This window comes from Balaenoptera acutorostrata, chromosome 3 (genome assembly GCF_949987535.1).
Source record: "Balaenoptera acutorostrata chromosome 3, mBalAcu1.1, whole genome shotgun sequence".
Taxonomy (NCBI): Eukaryota; Metazoa; Chordata; class Mammalia; order Artiodactyla; family Balaenopteridae; genus Balaenoptera; species Balaenoptera acutorostrata.
The window spans coordinates 7,269,557-7,295,023 of record NC_080066.1 but is presented as its reverse complement, the minus strand read 5'-3'; the positions used below and the strand labels follow the sequence as shown (position 1 = coordinate 7,295,023).

Sequence of the window (25,467 nt, the reverse complement as noted above, 5' to 3'; positions counted from 1 at the left end):
TATATAGTAGTGTGTATATGTCAATCCCAATCTCCCAATTTATCCCTCTCCCCTCTCCCCCCTGGTAACCATAACATTGTTTTCTACATCTATGACTCTATTTTTGTTTTGTAAATAGGTTCATTTGTACCATTTTTTTAGATTCCATATATAAGCGATATCATACGATATTTGTCTTTCTCTTTCTGATTTACTTCACTCAGTATGACAATCTCTAGGTCCATCCATGTTGCTGCAAAAGGTATTATTTTGTTCTTTTTTATGGCTGAGTAATATTCTTTTTTTAAAAAAATTTTATTGGTGTATAGTTGATTTACAATGCTATGCAAGATTCTTCTTAACAACCAGAACTGGAAAGCTGGTTTAATGGAGTAATCTAACAAACCATCGTATATCAACTACTACCTGCCTTTTCAATATTACTATTTTGAAATATTTGTTTCAGATTTTATTTTTACTTTTGACAAAGATCTCCATTCATTTTTTTTTTTTTAAAAACAGCTATTTAAAAAAACAGTTTTAGATTTATGGAAAAGTTGCAAAGGTTGTTCTCATCTATCCCTCACCGCATTTCCTCAATTGTCAAAATCTTTCAACACACAGTTTCATGTCTTATTTTATTTCAGGGAAGTTTGCATGGACTATAATTTCAAATATTAGTTCTTTTCCAGTGTTTCAGTTTGTTTACCTTTCTTCAGAGTCTCCAATTATTCCTGTGTTGGAACTCTTTCTGCCTTTTATAATTATCACCTTCTTTGGGGATCTTTTCCTTCTTTCTTTGTTTTCTTATTCCTAGCTTTTTTATTTCTGTCCTCCATATCCATTTAAATACTTTGCATCTATTATCTCACAGATAACTTTCAGTCATTTTTGAAATAATTTTTGTCTTCTTATTCAATTTCTTTCCAGCATTCTGTCAGCTTTTTTTGCAATTGTTTGTCTATTTCTGTTCAGGATTTAAAATTTGTGAGTTACAGTGTTTTTTCATACCTGCAATTTCTCATTTGAATTTATGTTGGAGTGTTGTATTGTTTGCTTTGTGAGTTTCTTTTTTAAATTTTTATTGGAATATAGTTTTTTCTTTTTTCTTTTTGGTTGCGTTCGGTTTCTGTTGCTGCGTGCTGGCTTTCTCTAGTTGGAGCGAGTGGGGGCTACTCTTCGTTGAGGTGTGCGGGCTTCTCTTTGCAGTGGCTTCTTTTGTTGCAGAGCACAGGCTTTAGGTCCACGGGCTTCAGTAGTTGTGATGCATGGGCTTAGCTGCTTCACGGCATGTGGGATCTTCCTGGACCAGGGATTGAACCCGTGTCCCCTGCATTGGCAGGCAGATTCTTAACCACTGAGCCCCCAGGGAAGTCCTACTTTGTGAGTTTTTTAAAAAGCATGTTCATTAGCTGAAAAAGTTTAATTCCTACTTTCTTTGTTCTGTGTGTTACGTTTATTTCTGTTCATGATGAAGTGTGTTGGATTTTCCCGACACACAAAAACAGGTCGTTCTATTGGGGGGGAGCCCAAGGTGATTAGTTGCTGACTCTGTTTATTAGTTCAAGAGTGCCCTCTTCTGTCGCTATAGTGAAGTGCAGTTTAAAAATAAATGACACTTTGTAGAGCTGCGGTTTCCACATTCTTCTGATTCTTTGATCCTACCTTGTATCCGTAGGGCTCTTATCTTCAGCTCCCTCCTTCTTTATTTTTGCCAGCAGGTCTCCAAGAGATGTTTCTCCCCTTTCCAAGATGCCTTTCTCACCCCTGGAAATGTTGCCCTTCCAAACACCACCCCTCTCTGCTCCCTCCTGCTTTCCAAGCCCCTTTCTCTCCACTTTCCAGTCATCAGTACTCTGCCATGGAAGTCTCAAAACAATCCATTCATTGGAAGAGAGCCCTGTTACTAATGTGTAAATATATTTTTTCAAATTATTGGAAGTAGTTTCATACAAGGTTTTAAATCAACAGCTGACGGTTTAATATAGACATTTCATGTGTTTTTCTAACTTTATATAAATGTACCATATTGTAAACATTCCTCTGAAACTTGTGTTTTTTATCCTCTAATTTTTTGAGATTCATCACGTGGGTATGTGGATCTCCACTTCATTGATTTTTAACTAGTGTTTATTATTCCATTGTGACTAAAACACAACTTATGCATCTACTCTTCTCTTTACAGGTATTAAAGTCTTTTTCATTTTTTTGCTATTAGTAATAATTTCTATGAGCAGTCTTATATACAGTTGACCTTTAAACAATGCAGGGGTTAGGGACACTGACCCTCTGCACAGTCGAAAATCCACATATAACTAGTAGTTGGCCCTCTGTTTTCATGGTTCAGCATCTATGGATTCAACCAACCGTGTTTCCTGTAGTACCATAGTATTTACTATTGAAAAAAAAGTCTGCATATAAATGGACCCTCACAGTTCAAACTCTTGTTGTTCAAGGGGCAACTGTATGTGTTCTTGCATGCATGGCTAACAGAGTCTATATCTAGGGGTGGAATTTCTGGGTAGTGGAATAGGAGTGTCCCCAACCATAGGAGATATTGTCAAACTTTTCTCCAAAGGAACTGAAATGATTCACACTGCCAAAGCAGCACATGAAAATCCTCATTGCTCTATATCCTTGACAATATTGTTATTGCCAAGGTTTTTTATTTTTTGCCAATCTGTGCATGAAATTATTCTGATTTTGTTCTATTTTTTCCAGTTTTACTGAGATATAATTGACATGTAATACTGTATAAGTTTAAGCTGAACCATATAATTTGACATGTGTATATATCGTGAAATGATCACCCAATAAGTTTAGTTAACGTCCATCACTTCATATAGTTTCAACCTTTTTTTCCTGTGATAACTTTTATCTTTCAAATATACAATACCGTTTTGTTAACTATAGTCACCATGCTGTACATTATATCCCTAGAACGTATTCATAGTAATCAAAATAGTATGCTATTGGCATAAAAACAGACACATAGGCAAATGCAGTAGAACTGAAAGCCCAGAGATAAACCCCCAAATACACAGTCAACTAATATTTGACAAGAGCGATAAGAATACTCAGTGGAAAAAAGACAGTCTCTTCAATAAATGGTGCAGGGAAAGTTGGATATTCACAAGCAAAAGAATGAAACTAGACCCCTCTCACCACTTACAAAAATTAACTCAAAATGAATTAAAGGGGCTTCCCTGGTGGCGCAGTGGTTGGGAGTCTGCCTGCCAGTGCAGGGGACACGGGTTCGAGCCCTGGTCTGGGAGGATCCCACGTGCCGCGGAGCAGCTGGGCCCGTGAGCCACAATTGCTGAGCCTGAGCGTCTGGAGGCTGTGCTCCGCAACGGGAGAGGCCACGATGGTGAGAGGCCTGCGCACCGCGATGAAGGGTGGCCCCCACTTGCCGCAACTAGAGAAAGCCCTCGCACAGAAACGAAGACCCAATGCAGCCATAAATTAATTAATTAATTAATTTTAAAAAAATGAATTAAAGACTTAAATGTAAGATGTGAAATCATAAAACTCCTAGAAGGAAACAAAGAAAAAGCTCCTTGACCTTAATCTTGGTGATGATTTTTCAGATATGACACCTAAAGCACAAACACAAAAGTAAAATAAACAAGTGGGATGACTCCAAACTAAAAAGCTCTGCACAGCAAAAGAATCAACAAAATGAAAAGGCAACTTACCAAATGGGAGAAAATATTTGTAAATCACACATCTAAGAAGGGGTTAATACCTAAAATATATAAGGAACTTATACAACTCAATACCAAAAAAAACAAACAATCTGATTTTAAAATTGAATAGACAGAGGAATTGAATAGACATTTTCCCAAAGACAACTTACAAATGGCCAACAAGTACATGAAAAGGTGCTCACCATCATTAATCATCAGGGAAATGCAAATCAAAACCCAAAGGTATCACCTCACACCTGTTAAAATGACTATTACCAAAATGACAAGAGATAACAAGTGGTTGATGAGGGTGTGGAGAAAAGGGAACCCTCGTGCACTGTTGGTGGGAATGTAAATTGGGGAAGCCACTATGGCAAACAGTATGGAGGTTCCTCAGAAAATAAAGAATAGAACTACCATAGGATTCAGCAATCCCACTTCTGGGCATATATGCAAAGGAAACAAAATTGGTATCTCAAAGAGATATCTATACGCCCCATGTTCATTACAGCATTACCTACAATAGCCAAGCCATGGAAACAATCTATCCATCTACAGATGAATGATATAGGAAATGTGATATCTAGATAGAGAGATAATGGAATATTATTCAGCCATAAAAAGGGAAATCCTGACATTTGCAACATCATAGATAGACCGTAAGGGCATTACGCTAAGTAAAATGAGTCAGACAGAGAAAGACAAATACTGTATAATATCACTTACATGCAGAATCTTAAAAAACAAATTCAGAGAACAGAAGTGGGTAGGGGAAATGGGTGAAGGTGGTCAAAAGGTACAACTTCCAGTTATAAGATAAAGAAATTACTCTGATTTTAAATGGAATAACCCTCTTTATAGATGAGACTGGGCATTTTCATATATGTATTGCTACTTATGTTTTCTTTCTTATGAGTTTCTTATTAGTATCTTATGCCCACTTTTCCATTTGAATCTCTTTTTTTATTGACATGTAGAAATTCTTTACATATTCTTGACCCTAATTTATTTTAGGTTTGGTTGGTTAAAATGTCTTTCCCGGTCTGTGCCACCTCTTTATGTGTTGTCTTTTGATTCACAGAAGTTTTAAAATTTAATATAGTCAAGTTTATTACTCTTAAAGTTTGTACTTTTTACAGCTTACTTTTAAAAGTATATCCTAACCCTCAGTCACAAAGTTATTTGCTGATGTTTTCTTCTATCAATTCTTAAGTGTTTTGTCATATTTAAGTTAGAATTGACTTTTATATATGACGTAAGAGCTTGGTATTTAATTTTATTTTTTCCACATGAATAACCAGTTGACTTGGTTATTCAGAGATCTACACTTTCCCCCACTGATTTTAAACTCAGTTATAAACTGAGTTTCCACATACATGTGGTCTACTTCTAAGCTCTCTATTCTGTTCCATTTGTCTATCTGCCTTTCTCAAAAATTTAAGGCACTCCAATGCCTTGTGCCTCTTGGCCACTCTTTAAACCTGGTATTTTATTTTCCTGATACAAGCAATAAACAGCCATTCTGTTAGCACAGGCTCATGACTGGAATTTTCACTCCCCTCTTATTTTTTTTCTTCTAGGTATTCCATTTACCTTATTGTGAGCCAAACTCTGCATACATGTGATTCATCTAGTATTTCTAAATGTTTTATAGTTGGAGAATATTTTTCAGATATTTAGTCTGCTGTAGTTTGTGCTCTTTTTTAGTCAGCAAATTCCAAAACTTTTCTCTCTTTACATTGACCATTACTATTCATGTCTTTGAAACTGTTCCCATCGTATTAACATAAGCTCTTTCACAGTATCACAGCATTCCTCTCGCTGTCTGTATGTATTAACTGTCTTCCTCAATCTCCAGGGCATGCCATAAGGCTTGCTGGGAGAGAAAGTCGGCTTGAAGATCCTTTTCCAAGTGACATCTACCAGATGGTTGATGAAATTGCCTGTGCTCTGCTGCTGGTCCTTCAGGGTGAAAATTTTGCATTTTTTGGCCACAGGTATTTAATCTCTGTTTTGAAAGACATTTGGGGGAGTTTCTTCCATCACAAATCTATGGTTAATGTTGTTCTTTGTGTCTTGTGGGACGCATGCCTTTGTTTTGGTTACACTGCTTCACCACTGCTTGAAAGAACGATTGATTCAATATGGTTATAGCTGTTCTCAAATGAGAAAGTCAGACCAAAAGAAGCCCTGCAGTAGGGACCAAAAAGATAGAAATGCCAGGTGGTGAGATTAACTGAAATCTTATTTTCAGGAGTGTGTAAATCCTAGGCTCCTCTTGGTATATTCTCTTTTAAAAACAGCCCCAGCATGTTGGGTAATTTTAACCAGCCACAGCTCTTACAAACGGCCTGTCTGTGTAGTCTTCTTACCTTTTTTCCTTATAGGCCAAAAAAAAAAAATCAAGACTTGTAAAATCAAGACTCTAGGCAGCAACTTATATTCCATTTATTTTTAAAATTTGAAAAGGATATAAATAGTATATGTTTCTTAAGCTAAGTTATAGAATTTTAAGGTTAGGTCATGAATTCTGGAGTTCTGTCTGCCTCCTACTCAGTTTGAACTTGGGCAACTTCCTTAGGCTTCTAAATTAAGTTTCCTTCTCTGTAAAGCTGGAATAATAATGGTTCCCATTTGTGAGGATTAAATGGATAATAATCATAAATTACTTGGTATTATGGTAAGGACTCAATAATTTTGGCTACTATATTATATATATTGGGTTGGCCAAAACGTGCCTTCAGTTTTTAAGTTAAAATAAAAGACACATTTTTCATTTTCACCAAGAACTTTATTGAACAATGTATTCATCCTTTTGTTCCACTACCTTCTACCATTTTTCAGGCAACTTCATAATTCCATCTTCCTAAAACTTTTTATCTTTTTGAGCAAAGAACTGTTCCAGGTGCCCTTTACAGTCTTCCAGGGAATTGACATTTTTTCCATTAAGAGAATTTTGTAAAGACCTAAATAATGGAAATCTGAAGGTGCAATGTCTGGTGAATACGGCAGTTGAATCAGAACTTCCCAGCCAAGCTCTAACAGTTTTTGCTTGGTCATCAAAGAAACTTGTGGTCTTGCGTTATCCTGGTGGAAGATTATATGTTTTCTGCTGACTAATTCTGGACACTTTTTGTTGAGGGCTGCTTTCAGTTGATCTAATTGGGAGCAGTACTTGTTGGAATTAATGTTTGGTTTTCCGGAAGGAGCTCATAATAGAGGACTCCCTTCCAATCCCACCATATACACAACATCACCTTCTTTGGATGAAGACCGGCCTTTGCTGTGGTTGTTGGTGGTTCATTTCGCTTGCCCCACGATCTCTTCTGCTCCACATTGTTGTACAGTAACCACTCGTCACAATATGTTTTAAAAACGGAACGTTTTCATTACGTTTAAGTAGAGAATCGCATGCGGAAATATGGTCAAGAAGATTTTTTTCGCTTAACTTCTGTGGAACCCAAACATCAAAGTTATTCACGTAACTAAGCTGGTGCAAATGATTTTCAACGCTTGATTTGGGTGTTTTTGAGTATGTCGGCTATCTCCCGCGTGGTATAACGTTGACTGTTCTCAGTTATTGTTTCGATTTGATCGCTGTTAACTTCAACGGGTCTACCTGACTGTGGAGCATCGTCCAGCGAGAAATCTCCAGCATGAAACCACTTTTGACACGTTCGATCAGTCACAGCACCGTCTTCATACACTGCACAAATCTTTTTTTGCGTTTCAGTTGAGCTTTTACCTTTCTTGAAATAATAAAGCATAAAATGCCAAAAATGTTGCTTTTTTCTTCATCTTCAATATTAAAATGGCTACACAAAAATTCACCAATTTTGATGTCTTTTTTAAATGCACACTGATATGACAGCTGTCACATGCAATCTAACAAGATTGTTTTTAATGAAGTTAAAGACAACCAAGTGCTGCTAGAGCCATCTTACGGAAAAAAATGAACAAACTTATTGGCTAACCCAATATTCATAGATATGCTCAAGCAAAAAATGAAAAATGAAAAGTATCCAGTATCCTAGATAATCCTTCAGAATTGTGATGTGTCTTCATAGTATTTTTGCATGAGGAGATCCTATTTTATATTTTTTCCTGATTTTTTTCCCCACTTACTATTGCTGTGGAGATCTTTTACTGCTGTAAGATTACATTGCTTCATGACTTTATCAGTCCCCTTTTGCGGAGAGAAAAGTGTTTTCTGTTATGAAAACACTTCAATGAACACTTTTGTAGAAAATTTAGTATACACCTCTTATAAATTTCTTAAGGACCTATCTCCAGAATTTAGGTTAATGATATGACATTGATAAAGCTCTTGATATATATTTCCAAATTATCTGCAATTTACACTCCATCAGCAGTGAACATGGGACTGAGTTTCCCTTTCTTCATCCTCCAAAGATATTTACAAAAAATTATCTCTGGCAGTATTGTCTACAAAATATAACTACATAATGTCCACAGCAGTCCATAAACTTTTTGGTCCCAGCACTACTTTAATACTTCTAAAAAGCATTGAGGACCTCAATGCGGTTTTATGTGTGATTTATCTGTCAATATTTACCATATTAGAAATTAAAACTACGAAACTTTAAAAACACTTGGGACTTCCCTGGTGGCGCAGTGGTTAAGAATCCGCCTGCCAATGCAGGGGACACAGGTTCAAGCCCTGGTCCAGGAAGATCCCACATGCCACGGAGCAACTAAGCCCGTGCACCACAACTACTGAGCCTGCGCTCCAGAGCCCACGAGCCACAACTACTGAGCCCGCGTGCCACAACTACGAAGCCCGCGTGCCTAGAGCCTGTGCTCCGCAACAAGAGAAGCCACCGCAATGAGAAGCTCGCGCACCACAACAAAGAGTAGCTCCTGCTCGCCGCAACTAGAGAAAGCCCGCATGCAGCAACGAAGACCCAACACAGCCAAAAAATAAATAAATAAATAAATTTATAAAAATACTTGACTTAACATTAATAAATCCCTTATATGCTGACATAAAGAATATATATTTATGTAAAAGAATATATTTTTCAAAAAAACATAGTGAGAAGAGTAGCACCGTTTTACATTTTGGCATATGTTTAATGTCTGGCTTATTAGAAGGCAGCTAGATTCTCCCTTCTGCTTCTGCATTCCAACTGTGGCAATACCCCATGTCACACATGTGGTACGGAAAACTCAACTATGCTCTCATGAAAAAATGAGAGTTTTAAAGGCAAACGATATTTTAGTATTATCCTAAAATAGTTTTAACCTCATAGGCCACCTGATAAAACCTCATAGACCACGTGAGAATGTCTCAGGAATTCCTGGGAGTCCCCAGACTGTACTTTGAGAACTGCTGATAAATATTATTAAAGACATAGTGATATATATATCTTTCATAGAGAAAAGGAAATTTAAATTAATTTCAAGACATTGTGGAAATCAGTACCAGATCTTAGTTTGAATTACCTAGGATGTCTTGAAACACTTCTTATGCGCTATAAATCATTGAAAATATACCTTTTACAAATAAGTTAGTTATTACTCAACTAATGTATGCTTTTCTTTGGACTGTTTCATGACCACTGCTGTGCGTATGATGCTTGTTCTTGTGGAGTCCCGATGGATTATCATGAGTTTTGTTGAACAGTTATTATCATGTTTTTCTTCCCCAAATGTAGTATGGGATCTTATGTTACTTTTATGACTGTGCTACATCTAAAAGAAAAATATAAGCCAGAACCGGTGTATTTATGTGTGTCAGGTATAAGCGCTCCTCATGTAAGTAATTTCGTTTTCCTTAGGGAGGCTGGTGGAAAGGAGGGAAACGGGGGGAAAAATCAAGTTGTTATTTTCCTATCTGGCGAATTTTGATCCAGCATAATGAAGGATTAATGAACGATACTATTGGTTAATGAAACACCCACAAATCTCTTTCAGTATCTTCTCTCCTTTCCTCTGAAATGCACTTTAACTGTTTCTGGTCAGTGCCTGCACTGGCCCTAGCATCTCCAAGCTAATATTGACTCTAAGTGTATTTTCTTTCATTCTGAGGCAGATGAGAACTTAACTTTCAGCAAACTAACTGGATCAGAGAATTCTTGAAATCACCAAAAGGGAGAGTGGGATAGCTTTTGGTGTCTGAACAGGTGTGTTACATGAAACATCAGACTAATGTTGTTAACGTTTTAAGTCAAAGGCCAGACTTTGTTTTTCCGAAGATCTGTCAGAAGAACAAATTACCTGTCTCCTAAAGGATTTGGTAGGCATCCCTGCGGATTTTGTTGATGACCAGGCATTTTTACAACAATTTCCCAAACTGGTGACAGATAGTCGCATTGTTAGTAATTACATGTAAGTAATCGAGACAAGTTTTTTTCTGATATATAATTATCTATGGAAGATGCAGGTTGGCGGTTCTCTGGGGCTGCTTATCCAGGAAGGCAGTTTGACTTCCTTCCCTTTGAGGCCCACCTGTAATATTTTTGGTGCCTTAGAATGGAGCTGGGCCTGGAAATTACATCAATTAAGGATGAATAGAGCATCTTTTTTTCTTCAAAAAAATATGGTTCAACATGTATGTTTTATCACATAACAAATATTTGTTGAATAAATCACTAACGCCAAAGGATTCTCATCTTAGGGGGTCAGCAGAAGGGGATCCCTACTTATTAAGTGTGGAGGTGATCCAGGACAGGGGAGTGGTTTGCTTTTTTGGGAATTTTGTCCCAGATCTCATTTGGCTCCATGGCACATGACCATTCCTCTGTCTCCTGAGGTGTCTCATTGACACTTGATTCTTCTAACAGGACTGACGTCCTAACATTCCAGATGCTGGCCCCAATAATCGGAACCTACAAATGGTTCTTCCTATTCTAACTTCCCCACAGCAGGCCCTATGGGGCCAGCATGCGGCCCTTAGTCACCATTATCTACTGCCATGCATTTCTTCTATTTTGTCTGGGCTTTGTCTCCTTTGTGGAGGAGCTAGATGCTTGGGCCTGTGTTTATTTCCACCAAAAAGCCTGGAACTGGGCCTAGGGCCACCTTGGGCACTGCCTGTGACTAGAAGTTTACACAAATAGCTTTTAAAAAAAAAAAAAAAAGTGGAGCAGATTTGAAGCACCTTGAGAACAGAGACAATCCCGTTCATCTTCATCACATCCCGGCATTCACCCCAATGCCCACCTCTACTCGATCACTAGGTCCACCATCCGTCTCCCAGCTGCCCCAAGTCTGACCATCTCTCTCCACTTCTACCCCATCTAAGCAAATGTGGTCCTCACAGGGCTGAGCTGTGTTCCTGGCTTAGCACAGAGTCAGAATCCAAGAAACACCCGTCCGGCCACGGACCCGTGACCGTGGCAGAAGCCCAGAAATCAGAAGGGGCTGGCCAGGGTCTTGTGGGATCCTCTTGTTAAGATGCTACTGAGCTTTTTTATCCAAGGATGGTCTCCCAATAACTGCATCCCTCACAGCAGCCTGAGTGGAATTACCAATGTGAGAAGTGGCCTGCTCTAATACATATGCTGCACCAGAATGAATAGCACCGCCCAGCTCACGATACTGACCAGAGACCTGAGGTATCCCCAGGTGAGAAGCGCTATTAACAGCAGTCCAACCGTACAGCTGAACAGCTGAGCCACCACCTAAAGACCAATAAAGCCAGTGAGGCCCGAAGCTATGTACAAAGCCACAATGCCTGTGAAGACCACTGCATTCGGAGGGTGCTGCAGACCTTCTTGCTACCATTGTGCCTGCAGAAGTTCTCATAGAGCTCCTTGATCTACTCCGCCAGCTCCTGCTGGTAACGAAGGCAAAATCCAAATCACTGTGGACATTCACTGAAATGATAACGTAGGCAAAAGCTGCTTTTTAATAATTAAGCCTCGCACAAACACGCCGTCTGCAGAGTCTGCTTCCCAGGATCCAAACCCTTGGCTTAGTAGCTGTGAGACTCACAGCCAGGGTCTCATCTGATGAGAGTAACTCTCTCCAGGTGTGGCAGTGAGGATTAAATGAGATCATGTTTAGGAGACAGCATGGCACGTAACAAACCTCATGCAATTTTAAAAACCAAACACAGCAAAACAATTCGCTACCAAAGGCTCTTGTGACTCTGTCGAATTAACATTTGTTAAGAAGAACCCTGGGGGTTGGAAAGGGAGCAGAGGTTCAATAACAGACCCCAAGAGAAACTGAAATAGAGACGTTCACAACTCACAGGTCCTGCAGGATGTCCACGGCACAACTGGAGGGGCCACACAGGGAGGTCAAGGCGGGCTACAGGCAGAGAGGTGGCAGCACCTGAAGGACATGCCCTTATTAGGGGGTGCTTTATGCATGGGTGGAGGGCTTTGGGGTTCCTGGGCTATAGGCCAAACTGGTCAATTCAAACCCCAAAGAGCGGGTTTTGGTAAACTTCACGGGAGAGTTATCTAAGAGGCACACGAGGGAAGGCTCTGGGAGGCCAGGAGAAACCTATCACAAAAGCTGTTGGGAGGGTCCTATCAGGAACTCACTCTTTTTTTTTTTTTTTTTTTTTTTTTTGCCAAGCTGCACGGCTTGTGGGATCTCAGTTCCCCAACCAGGGATCGAACTCGGGCCCTCGGCACTGAGAGCACAGAGTCCTAACCACTGGACCGCCAGGCAATTCCCAGGAACTCACCCTTATTTGTGACTCTACATGTGCTCGCAGGAAGGGCTAGTGTCAGTGCCATGCTCCCACAGGCCACAGTGTGGATGCCAAGGCAGCGGTATTATAAAGCAGTCCTGCTAAACTCTCAAGAGCTCTCAAAAGAAACCTCCCCCAAACCAAAAATAAGAGAAATCACTCACAGGGATATTCCACTCATAGAAAAAAACAACAACAACAAAAACTCTGTAACAGTCTCACCCTCTCCCCAGAGAATCAGATCACAGTAGCTACTCACAGCTCTTCGTTTCCTGTGTCTCCAAATCCTGCACGTTCTCCCCAAGCCTGCTCAGCGCATTCTTCTCCTTTCGCTCCTGCCGCTTCCCCTTGCTCAGTCTGTTCTCCTCTCCCCGCCTCGCTGTAGCTCTCAGGTTTTTCCAATAGAAATGAAATCAGGCCTGAGAACGTCTCTCAGCTCTTTCCCATCACCCAACCCCAAGGCTCAGAGCCTGGTGGCCAAAATGAAAATCTGTGACAGGTGGGAAAGCTTCGTCAGCTCCCACCTCACTTAAGCTGTCCTCCTGCCCTACCTGGCCTCATGTGCTGTTCTCTTTTCCATCTGGGACCCTGACTACATACACCACATGTCAGGCTGTCTGATATTGTCCCAGGGCTCTCAGATGTTCTGTCTCTTTTGTTAAGTTTTTTTCCTTTTTGTTTCAGTTTGGATAATTTCTATTAACCATCTTCAGGTTCATTGATTCTTTCCTCAGCTGTGTCAGGTCTCCTAATGAGCTTGACAAAGGAATGCCTCATTGCTGTTGCTGCTTCTTTCTAGAATTTCTTTTGGGCTCTCACAGTCTTCACCTCTCTAATGAACTTCCCCGTTTGTTCATGCATGCCTACCTTTTCCATGAAATGCTTTGACATCTCAATCATAGGTCGTGTAAAGCCCGTGTCTGATAGTTCTAACATCTGGGTCTTATCTGAGTCTGATTCTTTGGATTCAGGATTCTTTGGATTCTTTGGATTCTTTGTCAAGAGCTTTGGCTCTTGACAATGGAGTTATTTGTTGCCTTCTTGTGTGTCGGATCATTTTTTTGGATTGAAAGCTAGATATCATGCACGAAACTGACATAAATATTTTTTACACTTGGATTTGAGCACATCCCCTCTTTGTCAGGCCATTCATGTGGGGAGTTGGGTCAGTCCAGACTGGAGATGAGCTGTGTTTGGATTTTGTTGTTACTATGGTTACCCCAGGACAACACTGCTCCCAAGTTACTGTGTGCGTACTGTGGAGTCTGGGCTGCTGGAGAATTTTTCTCAATTTTTCCATCTTCTCTATGCCTCATAGAACAGTCTCTCCCCAGGCTCACGCTGACAGACAGCTGTTGCTTGGTACCCTACGTGTGATGCTAGCATCTGGGGTAACGTGGGGAGTTCTTGGACATCCTAGCCAGTCTTGAGCTTCAATCTTAGGCAGGTCCTCTGTACCTGGGCCTTGTGGGTGGGTCTTGTGGGTATTGGGGGGAAGTTTCCAGTCCCTCCCCAGGAGTAGAAGACTTTTTCTTGGTTTTTGTATAGAACTGTGGCCCTGGGGACTTCCTGGCAGTCCAGTGGTTAAGACTCCGTGCTTTCAATGCAAGGGGCGCAGGTTCGATCCCTGGTCGGGGAACTAAGATCCCACATGCCGCACGGCATGCCCGAAAAAAAAAAAAAAAAAAAGAGAGCAAAAAGAAAAAAAAGTAAATGGAGCAAGAGAGAACTTCTATGGGAAACTGGTATTTAAAGGGAATTAGATGTGTAGTTGTGTTTCTCAAGCATATCCAATAAAAATGACTCATGATCTGTCACATTTAAAAAAAAAAAAGAATTGTGGCCCCAAGACCCTTTCCCACTCCTTCCCCAAGCGTAGAGGGTTAATGCTTCTATCCCCTACATCTGTGGGTCTCCTCCTGCGCCTGGGGCTGGAAGTATTTGATGCCCTGACTCCAGCAGCTGAGGCCTGCTTAGCAGGAGGGGAGGACTTGGGCAGGGGGCAGGGTTAGTGCCCATCTCATGGTCACATCCACTTTCCTGCTGCCCACCTGCCCCGCAGAGAAGGTTCTTTCTGGCCTCTCGCCTTGTTCCCAGTCTTTCTCGTGAAACCCCTAGTGAGGGCCCACGGATGGGACCCTGTGAGTCGGTGTGAACTGCATCTGACACACCACCCCACACTTGGTCTCCAGCCCTTGCACATTTTAGCGGATTTCTTCTTACCCACATGGACAGCAGGCACCCCTTCCTCCCAGGCTTTGCCCACATGAGCCAGTCCGCATGTCCCACCTCTGCTTAGAGGGGCCCGACCTTCCCCAGAGTTCGGTTTCTAGTTTGCCTTGCAAGCTCAGCTCTCTGATGAGCTCAAGAGAAGTTACGATTTTGCAGTCTGTTGGGCTTTTGTTCCTCGTTAGGCCAGGAGTGGTGCTCCTAGTTTTCTACATTCTGGGCAGAAGTGGGAATTCTTGCCTGGACTACTGAAACAACCCTTTGCCCCTTTCGGTCCCACATTATAATGTGCTCCTCACATTATACCCGGAGGGATAACAGTCAAGTTTGGTCATGAGTTGCCTTGCCTTAAATCCTCTTGGGGGCTTCCTGGCTGTCTTACGATGACCAAAGCCCTTCATGAGGCCTACACTTGGCCCTTGCTTGCTTCTTCTACCTCAGTTTGTCCCGATTCCCCATTCGCTCTTGGAACAATAGCCATTGGTTTCTGCTCATCTGTTCCCTCTTCCCCTGCTGCCTCTCTCCCCTTTGCCAAGTTTTTCCTATTTATTCAGATCTCAGGTCCAACTCCATTTCCCAGGGAGTCCCTGCTTGATGCCTCCCTACCCCCACCTGTCAGGTGTTCACAGATGACCCTGAACTTGGTGACACATCTCTCCAGTCGTCCGATGATTTAATTAATGTCTGTCTCCCCAGCCAGTCTCTAAACTGCAGGAGGAAAGGGACTGTGCTTATTTATTCAAGTGTCCCTAGGGGCTAACACAGCACCCAGCACCGAGCTCGGTCAATGTTTCCTGCTGTTGTGATTAAACTGAGAATTGGTGGAACCAACTCAGGGGCCCTGCTTCCATAAACCTGCTTCTGTTCTGTACACAGCAACCCTCTGCCAGACGATGGAGGGCTGGGGAATAGAGAGGTGGTCATTTGGGGGGAATGACACTTAAAGATACTATATAACCAGCCTCATCCTGAGCTGGACTGGGTGCCCAGGTGCCATCCTGCTGCCACTGGCATTGTTCTAGAAGCCAGATGATCTTGGAAAATAGCCTGGACCACAGTGACTCTCAGGTGCTGACAGGTAGAAGAACCATGGATAAAAAAATGTTTGTAGGGCTTCCCTGGTGGCGCAGTGGTTGAGAATCCGCCTGCCAATGCAGGGGACACGGGTTCGAGCCCTGGTCTGGGAAGATCCCACATGCCGCGGAGCAACTAGGCCCATGAGCCACAACTACTGAGCCTGCGCGTCTGGAGCCTGTGCTCCGCAATGAGAGGCCATGATAGTGAGAGGCCGCGATAGTGAGAGGCCCGTGCACCACGATGAAGAGTGGCCCTCGCTTGCTGCAACTAGAGAAAGCCCTCACACGGAAACGAAGACCCAACACAGCCATAAATAAATAAATAAATAAATAAATAAATAAATAAATAAATAATAAATAATAAAAGCAAAGTCTAAAAAAAAACAAAAGTTTGTATTGCTGTAAATAACAAAAGGGAAAGAAGTGAGGACACGCCATGTTTGATTTTAATGAAGCTATTAGGGCTTCCCTGGTGGCGCAGTGGTTAAGAATCTGCCTGCCAATGCAGGGGACACGGGTTCGAGCCCTGGTCCGGGAAGATCCCACATGCCACAGAGCAACTAAGCCTCTGCACCACAACTACTGAGCTCTCATGCAACAACTACTGAAGACCGCGTGCCTAGAGCCCGTGCTCCGCAACAAGAGAAGTCACCGCAATGAGAAGCCCACGCACCACAACAAAGACCCAACGCAGCCAAAAATATAAATAAATAAAATTTTTTTAAATAAATAAATAAATGAAGTTATTAATAGGAAAAGATTCTGGGGGTGTCTATTGTGAAAAGTTACCACCCGGCTCTTCTATGTTTGCAGCTTTGATACACCCTCTGAGGCTGTTCTTTCTTGTGAGTTAACATGACTCAACATGCTTTACTGGATCTGAAGATATACCAGCGGATTTGGAAGGTGAAATTATTTTGATGGTTTGAGGTATTTTATTGAGATATCTGATGATTTTTCAGCTAATGTCAACTAGCGGTTACATGGAGTAGAAAATTGGCCCAAGTTTTATTTAGTGTAAATGGAGAGATGTTGGTTGTGTGTGAAATGAGAGAAGGCAGGTAATACCGCTGTATACCGATAGGTCTCTGAGAAATTAAAAATATAGGAAATACGGAACCTGAGACCTTGGAAGTAACTCTACCACTGGTGTCAGCTCTTAGAAAAGTAACATCTGGAAGTAAATCTTCTGTTGTTGGCGGTGTTATTTGTTATTGAATATAATTCTGTTTCTTTTTAGCCTGGGAAGATGTAACCAGTGGAAGTTTTGATATTCGTGTGCTTCCAGGACGCCACTTTTATCTTTTGGAACCTTCCAATGAGATCTTCATCAAGAATTACATAACCAGGTCTCTAGAAGTATCAATGCTTCACTGTTGTTGGATATTTTCCCTCTAGGTCTTAAAATAGTCCAAGTGATTGTCTGATACTCCTCTTCAGTTTTCAGAGTAGCTTATGAGTTTGATTCAGAGATTGGAAAATGATACATTTGCTACTGTCAGGGTGATTTGTTATCTACAAATGTATTTCCCCACAGAGCATTTAAGTATCTGGGGGATGAAAAACACATCAGTTGAGAATACTTCTGGGAGGGTCTTTCTTCTTCATATTAGAATCTCATTTGAGTCTCATCTGTGGAAGGTTTGTCAATGAAGTTCCTGCTTGGTCGACGATCCATTTTTTCCCTTCAGTTATTTTGACAGTGAAAATGATAGACAGGGGAAGTGCTTGAAATGAAATGATTCTTTCATTAACACACTGTGGCTCAAAGCCTGATCTCATCTTTTGAAATATAGGGTTGTCCCATTCAATGAGGAAAAGCACCCTACTGCTTCGTTAAAATAAGACAGTCCTGACTAATCATTGCTGCCTGTCCTGGCAAGTCCTCGGAATGCCCATAGCCCTGGTTCTCGTCTAAGGGGTTCCTCCGACCTGGACTGCCTGTTGTCTCTGTGTGGTCCCGCTGCTGCTCTGGCGGTGACCGACGGGGACCCAGGGCGAGCCTACCACAGACAGCCCTTGGCGTACAGAGGGTCAAGCACACCCAACAGGCTGCCTCAGATGTAGGGAGAAAGCGCAACAGTTGAAAACAGACAGGAATAAGAAGGGAAACAGGGAAAACTATCTGAGACGGAGCAATGGCAGAACACTACAGATAGGATTCACAGGGAATGAAGAGGCACCATATACCCGGAGCTGCGTGGATCCTGCGATCTCTAGCAATTCCCAAACTGTGTTTGTCTCTTGGAATCCCGGCTGTTCAATCGGTATCTTGATTTGTTATCTCCCACTGATCTTCACAATAAACCCCCCTACTTCATGCAACCGATGACTCTTCCTTATGGCTTAAACTGCTTGACACAGCATTATACACTAAAATGTCACCTTTTAAAGCACAGATATGGGGCTTCCCTGGTGGCGCAGTGGTTAAGAATCTGCCTGCCAATGCAGGGGACACGGGTTCGAGCCCTGGTCTGGGAAGATCCCACATGCCGCGGAGCAACTAGGCCCGCGAGCCACAGCTACTGAGCCTGCGCGTCTGGAGCCTGTGCTCCCAACAAGAGAGGCCGCGATAGTGAGAGAGGCCCGCGCACCGCGATGAAGAGTGGCCCATGAAGAGTGGCCCCCGCTTGACGCAACTAGAGAAAGCCCTCGCACAGAAACGAAGACCCAACACAGCCAAAATAAATAAATAAATAAATTTAAAGCACAGATATGTTTAGGATCACATAATATGGGTTCATGTTTTTGTTATGATTTAAAAATAGTATAGAGAGAGTCTCAGTACCTAAGATTAAAGTGCACACAGGAGGTATTATTTAGAATGTATCATTCCTTTTTAACCAAGTGCAAATAATATAAATTTCATTATGGGGGGAGTTTTGGGTTTTGAGTTAGAATTCATGTAATAAATTTGAGCTAAAAATAACCTCAAGCGAGATTACTACAAGCAACTATATGTCAATAAAATGGACAAACTAGAAGAAATGGACAAATTCTTAGAAATGTACAACCTTCCGAGACTGAACCAGCAAGAAATAGAAAATATGAACAGACCAATCACAAGCACTGAAATTGAAACTGTGATTTAAAATCTTCCAACAAACAAAAGCCCAGGACCAGATGGCTTCACAGGCAAATTCCATCAAACATTTAGAGAAAAGCTAACACCTATCCTTCTCAAACTCTTCCAAAATATAGCAGAGGGAGGAACACTCCCAAACTCATTCTATGAGGCCACCATCACCCTGATACCAAAACCAGACAAAGATGTCACGAAGAAAGAAAACTGCAGGCCAATATCACTGATGAACATAGATGCAAAAATCCTCAACAAAATACTAGCAAACAGAATCCAACAGCACATTAAAAGGATCATACACCATGATCAAGTGGGGTTTATCCCAGGAATGCAAGGATTCTTCAATATATGCAAATCAATCAGTCTGATACACCATATTAACAAATTGAAGGAGAAAAACCATATGATCATCTCAATAGATGCAGAGAAAGCTTTCGACAAAATTCAACACTCATTTATGATAAAAACCCTCCAGAAAGTAGGCATAGAGGGAACTTACCTCAACAGAATAAAGGCCATATATGACAAACCCACAGCCAACATCGTCCTCAATGGTGAAAAACTGAAACCATTTCCACTAAGATCAGGAACAAGACAAGGTTGCCCACTCTCACCACTATTATTCAACATAGTTTTGGAAGTTTTAGCCACAGCAGTCAGAGAAGAAAAAGAAATAAAAGGAATCCAAACCAGAAAAGAAGAAGTAAAGCTGTCACTGTTTGTAGATGACATGACACTATACTATAGAGAATCCTAAAGATACTACCAGAAAACTACTAGAGCTAATCAATGAATTTGGGAAAGTAGCAGGATACAAAATTAATGCACAGAAATCTCTTGCATTCCTATACACTAATGATGAAGAATCTGAAACTGAAATTAAGAAAACACTCCCATTTACCATTGCAACAAAAAGAATAAAATACCTAGGAATAAACCTACCTAAGGAGACAAAAGACCTGCATGCAGAAAATTATACGACACTGATGAAAGAAATTAAAGATGTTACAAATAGATGGAGAGATATACCATGTCCTTGGATTGGAAGAATCAACATTGTGAAAATGACTATACTACCCAAAGCAATCTACAGATTCAATGCAATCCCTATCAAACTACCACTGTCATTTTTCACAGAACTAGAACAAAAAATTTCACAATTTGTATGGAAACACAAAAGACCCCAAATAGCCAAAGCAATCTTGAGAAAGAAAAACAGAGCTGGAGAAATCAGGCTCCCTGACTTCAGACTATACTACAAAGCTACAGTAATCAAGACAGTATGGTACTGGCACAAAAACAGAAATATAGATCAATGGAACAGGATAGAAAGCCCAGAGATAAACCCACGCACATATGGTCACCTTATCTTTGATAAAGGAGGCAAGAATATACAGTGGAGAAAAGACAGCCTCTTCAATAAGCGGTGCTGGGAAAACTGGACAACTACATGTAAAAGAATGAAATTAGAACACTCCCTAACAGCACACACAAAAATAAACTGAAAATGGATTAAAGACCTAAATGTAAGGCCAGACACTATCAAACTCTTAGAGGAAAACATAGGCAGAACACTCTATGACATAAATCACAGCAAGATCCTTTTTGACCCACCTCCTAGAGAAACGGAAATAAAAACAAAAATAAACAAATGGGACGTGATGAAACTCAAAAGCTTTTGCATAGCAAAGGAAACCATAAACAAGACGAAAAGACAACCCTCAGAATGGGAGAAAATATTTGCAAATGAAGCAACTGACAAAGGATTAATCTCCAAAATTTACAAGCAGTTCATGCAGCTCAATATCAAAAAACAAACAACCCAATCCAAAAATGGGCAGAAGACCTAAACAGACATTTCTCCAAAGAAGATATACAGATTGCCAACAAACACATGAAAGAATGCTCAACATCATTAATCATTAGAGAAATGCAAATCAAAACTACAATGAGATATCATCTCACACCGGTCAGAATGGCCATCATCAAAAAATCTACAAATAAATGCTGGAGATGGTGCGGAGAAAAGGGAACCCTTTTGCACTGTTGGTGGGAATGTAAATTGATACAGCCACTATGGAGAACAGTATGGAGGTTCCTTATAAAACTAAAAATAGAACTACCATACGACCCATCAATCCCATTACTGGGCATATACCCTGAGAAAACCATAATTCAAAAAGTCATGTACCACAATGTTCATTGCAGCTCTATTTACAATAGTCAGGACATGGAAGCAACCTAAGTATCCACTGATGGATGAATGGATAAAGAATGTATTATTTATAGGGGGCTTCCCTGGTGGCGCAGTGGTTGAGAATCTGCCTGCTAATGCAGGGGACACGGGTTCGAGCCCTGGTCTGGGAAGATCCCACATGCCACGGAGCAGCTGGGCCCGTGAGCCACAATTGCTGAGCCTGCGCGTCTGGAGCCTGTGCCCCGCGACGGGAGGGGCCGCGATAGAGAAAGGCCCGCGCACCGCGATGAAGAGCGGTCCCCGCACCGCGATGAAGAGTGGCCCCCGCTTGCCGCAACTGGAGAAAGCCCTCGCACGAACCGAAGACCCAACACAGCCAAAAATAAATAAATAAATAAATAAATAAGAAAATCCTTTAAAAAAAAAAAAAAAAAAAAAAAGAATGTATTATTTATATATACATAAATATTATATATAATATTCCATTATATAGATATAATGGAATATTAATCAACCATAAAAAAGAAGGAGCTATTGACCTTTGCAACAATATGGATGGACTTGGAGGACATTATGCTAAGTGAAATAAGTCAGACACAGAAAGATAAATACTGCATGATCTCACTTATATGTGGAATCTAAAAATAAAAACAAACTAATGGAAACAGAGAGCAGATCGGTAGTTGCCAGAGGTGGGGGGAAGAACAGTTGAAGATGGTGAAAAGGTAAAAGAAAAACGTGCAAAAAATTATATCTGAGAAATTCCAACGCAAAGTTTTTCTCATAAGTTAGAAGTATATAAATACAAGTTTCTATTAATTTTTTAAAATGGCATTACCTTCACTTTCTTGATCATCCTCACGAGCACGTCCTCCTCTTCTTCCAAAATCTACACTTTGCTGTATGCAATAGCTTTGCTGCCAATGAGTATCTTTGTCCAGGGCATTCGTCTCCCAGTGCCTCTCTGCCCACATGCTTCAACAGCAGCATTATTTATACCTATTGAGTGGACTAGCTAGTTTCTGAGGGCAGTACTTCTGATTGTGCTGAGTTGCCTGTATAGATTCCTTGAAAAATTGAGACCAAAACTTGTAAGACTTATTTCAATTGATTTCCAGAAAAGAGAAGTTGTTCAGTCAACTTAGCTGATTAGTGAAAAGAAACTGACTTCCCGGAAATTCTGTATATAAATATACTGAATAATAAACCTGTCCTCCCCATTCATGACTTAACTCTGAAAACCCTGACCTGCCTAGTTCTCAAGCCGCTAGGGCTGGCCCAGGGTTCTCAGCCCGGGGCTCGGCCAGCAGCCATCCCCTTCCCCTGGACTATTCCACATAGGGATAAAGTGCTCCTAGCAGATTTATCCCTTTCTCCTTTTAACCTCTTAGTTTATATACAAAGGCTTTGCTGATTACTTTCAACAATGGAATTGTTCCATTCTTTTTTTTCTCCATTTTTTTCCATTCTTTTCTTTTTTCCATTCTTGTGTTATTTGTTTGAAATCAGGAGTAAGCGGGAATTGTCAGCAGCCTGGGTATCAAACAAGAGAGGCTCAAAGAAGCATTCTACCCCTACCCCCTACTTTCCTTCTCTGAAGCCAGAGCTCCCTTTTGAGCCAAAGATCCAAAGACCTGGTAGAGAAAGTGGATAGACCACTGTAACATCAGAATCCCTGTGATCTCAGCAGAGTTGCTGGGTAAAACTTCCATCAAGCTCCAAAGACAGGACAGTAGCACAACTAGAATAGTTGTATTGTGATGAACAAAAATCACTTGTAAGCCAGAGACCAGGGTCTCTACCCTAAATATCCTTGAAAATAGCCCAGCCACCTAATCAATTTTTATGGGGATCTGAGAAGCGTGCGTACATGTGACTAGGATGAAGCACAGACTCCCTGCCTCATCTTTCTGAGTTTTTTTCTAGGAAATTGTCAGCTTCTTTATAGATAATATTATGGTTAAGAACACAAGCCCTGGGGCTTCCCTGGTGGCTCAGTGGTTGAGAGTCTGCCTGCCAGTGCGGGGGACACGGGTTCGAGCCCTGGTCTGGGAAGGTCCCACATGCCGTGGAGCAACTGGGCCCGTGAGCCACAACTACTGAGCCTGCACGTCTGGAGCTTGTGTTCTGCAACAAGAGAGGCCGCGACGGTGAGAGGCCCGCGCACCAATGAAGAGTGGCCCCCGCTTGCCGCAACTAGAGAAAGCCCTCGCACAGAAACGAAGACCCAGCACAGCCAAAAATAATTTTAAAAAATAAATTAAAAAAAAAAAAAAAAAGAACACAAGCCCTGGACCTAGACTGCCTTGGTTTGACTCTCAGCTTCAGCACTTAAGAGCTGTGTGGTCTTGGGCAGGTTACTTAACCTCTGTGTGTCTGTTTCTTCATCTGAAATATGAGACAATATGCTACAATACCACCACCCACCCACTTGTAATACTTATTTATGAGGATGTAAGTTGACAACAACACATGCAAAATATTTTAAATAGTGCCTGGCACATAATGAGTGTTCAATAAAGTATAGCTGCTGTAATTTTTATTATAAGGCTCTTTGAAAAAAAAACTAGTTCTAGAAAAAACTGCAAAAAGTACTTGCAATGAAGCAAGATGTGAAAAATGCTTTTTATGATTTAACAAAGGATACAGCATTGTTAACATACACTCAGCTTTTAGAAAAAAATGAATAGAAAAAATATACTAAAATGTGTCAGTACTAATTGCCTCTGATTATTGGTAAGTTTCCTGTTCGTTGGTTTACTGTCTGTACTCTCTAAATTTTCTATAATGTGCACATACCGTGTCTATAACAAGGACAAAGTTAAAATGCTACACTACTGCCCTCAGCTTCCTAAGGGCAGAGCAGGGCTAGGCTGTCCAGAGGTATAGCGATCCTCCCCTGCAGGGTTGGCAGGCATCTCAGGTGTTGTTTGCTGTCAAGTCTCGTGCCATTTTCCAATGACAGCAGCTCAGTTCCTTTTGGCAAGCTAAGCCTCGATTAGAATTCTAAGGCTTCTTAAAAACCATGCTAAGTCCCTGCCTTCCAGGAAGGAGTTTCTGGAAAACTGTGCTTCATGTTTTGAGGGTAGGGAACCGTTTGGCGATCCCATGAATGTCTCGGACCCGCTCCACCCAAGAATGCAGCCCCTGACAGTTACCCAGGCAATTTCAGGGGTCCCCTCCCTCCTCCCTCCCCAGGTAGAGAGAAGCCCACTCCAGAGCAGGGCCCAGGACTGCTCTTCCTCTCCAGCATGCCCTTCCCTGGCGTCCCGACTTGAAACACTCCTGCTGTACGTGGTAGTTCCAATGTACAGCTCCCCCAGTCCGACCATGACGAGCTGCCGTGGGAAAAACATCGGCCTTGAGTCAGGATCCTGGATTTGAATCTAGCTTTGAGATACACTGCCATGGGACTCTGCACAAGCAATGACGTTCCTCTGAGATTCAGCTTCAGCCAAAAAAAGGATAATATCAACCTCAGCAGGGACGTGTGAGGATTGAACAAGATTAATAACGTAAATATTCTTGATTTCATTCTGCTAACTCTGCCCACCCAGAGCTCATCACTTGTATCATACTATTCACCACGCCTTGAACACCTGTGATGGGCCAGGCCCTGGCTGAGCAAACAGGGATGAACAGGGCAGCCGGCGCTCACAGAGCTAGGCGTCCAGTGGGAGGTGAGCAGGTCACAGTGACCATGGGATACCTGCTCTAACGGGGGAGCGGGGGGTGCTCTGCGACCACAGAGGAAGGGGCAGCAGCGGGTGTGCAAGAAGCCTTCGCAGAGGAGACGGTGCTTAGCTGAGCCTGGGGGGTCCGCGCCTGCGGGATGGACAGAGGCAAGGAAGGGTTCCAGGCAGCCCCGACAGCATTTATTAGGACCCAGCACAAAGTCTACAGGAAACGTATTTATTTGTTCCCCCACGCAACCACGCTAGAGGACAGGCACGAACATTCATCTTGGTAGCAAGAGCCTTGGCAGATGGTAGGAACCCATCTGAGCCCTGTACCTCCTTGTTGAGGGAATGCATGATAAGTGAGTGGATATTAGGAGGGCCTGAAAGTTACCATAGGTGAGCAACAGCTTTAGCGGTACAGCTGTTTTCATTCGAGTCCAAGCACTCTGGGCCAAAGGGAAAGTTTCATGCCCCCGTGCTGCTCTAGAGCTGGGCTCAGTGCTTTCGGTGAGCAATTTCAACCTCCGCTGAGCTGACTCTCCTGGAGCTGGGTCCTCGGCATCCCGCCTGAATGTGCGTGCACTCGATTTCCCCCGCAACTGTGCTCGAGGCTCTTCAAAACAACTGCCTTCAGGCCTCTCCTCAGACCTTCTCCTGTTCATGTTTTCAGGTTTCACAAGGCGCCCTGACCCCGCCCCTAATGTAGCAGTGACCCCGGTGTCACCACCGACACTCACATCGGGTGCATCCTGCCATGCACCCAATGCAGACATTTAAAACATTTTAAAGAATATTTAGTTTTGACAAAACGCTCATAATACAAAAAAAAAAAGAGCAAAACTATATAAATAGCAAAGTCGGTAG

General features: G+C 41.9%; 2 protein-coding genes across 3 annotated transcripts in view; one reads left to right on the top strand and one right to left on the bottom strand.

Moving 5' to 3' along the window:
- The window catches only part of MEIG1 (meiosis/spermiogenesis associated 1), a 53,205-nt gene extending 46,183 nt beyond the window's left edge, over positions 1–7,022 (top strand). The window contains exons 3-4 of the mRNA XM_057543771.1: positions 5,527–5,665; positions 6,513–7,022. Of these exons, the coding sequence (XP_057399754.1) occupies positions 5,527–5,665; positions 6,513–6,630 (257 nt within the window). The 3' untranslated portion in view covers positions 6,631–7,022. The remainder of the gene's footprint in view (positions 1–5,526; positions 5,666–6,512) is intronic.
- The window catches only part of DCLRE1C (DNA cross-link repair 1C), a 129,983-nt gene that overhangs the window by 89,347 nt on the left and 15,169 nt on the right, over positions 1–25,467 (bottom strand). The gene's annotated exons all lie outside the window — the stretch shown is intronic.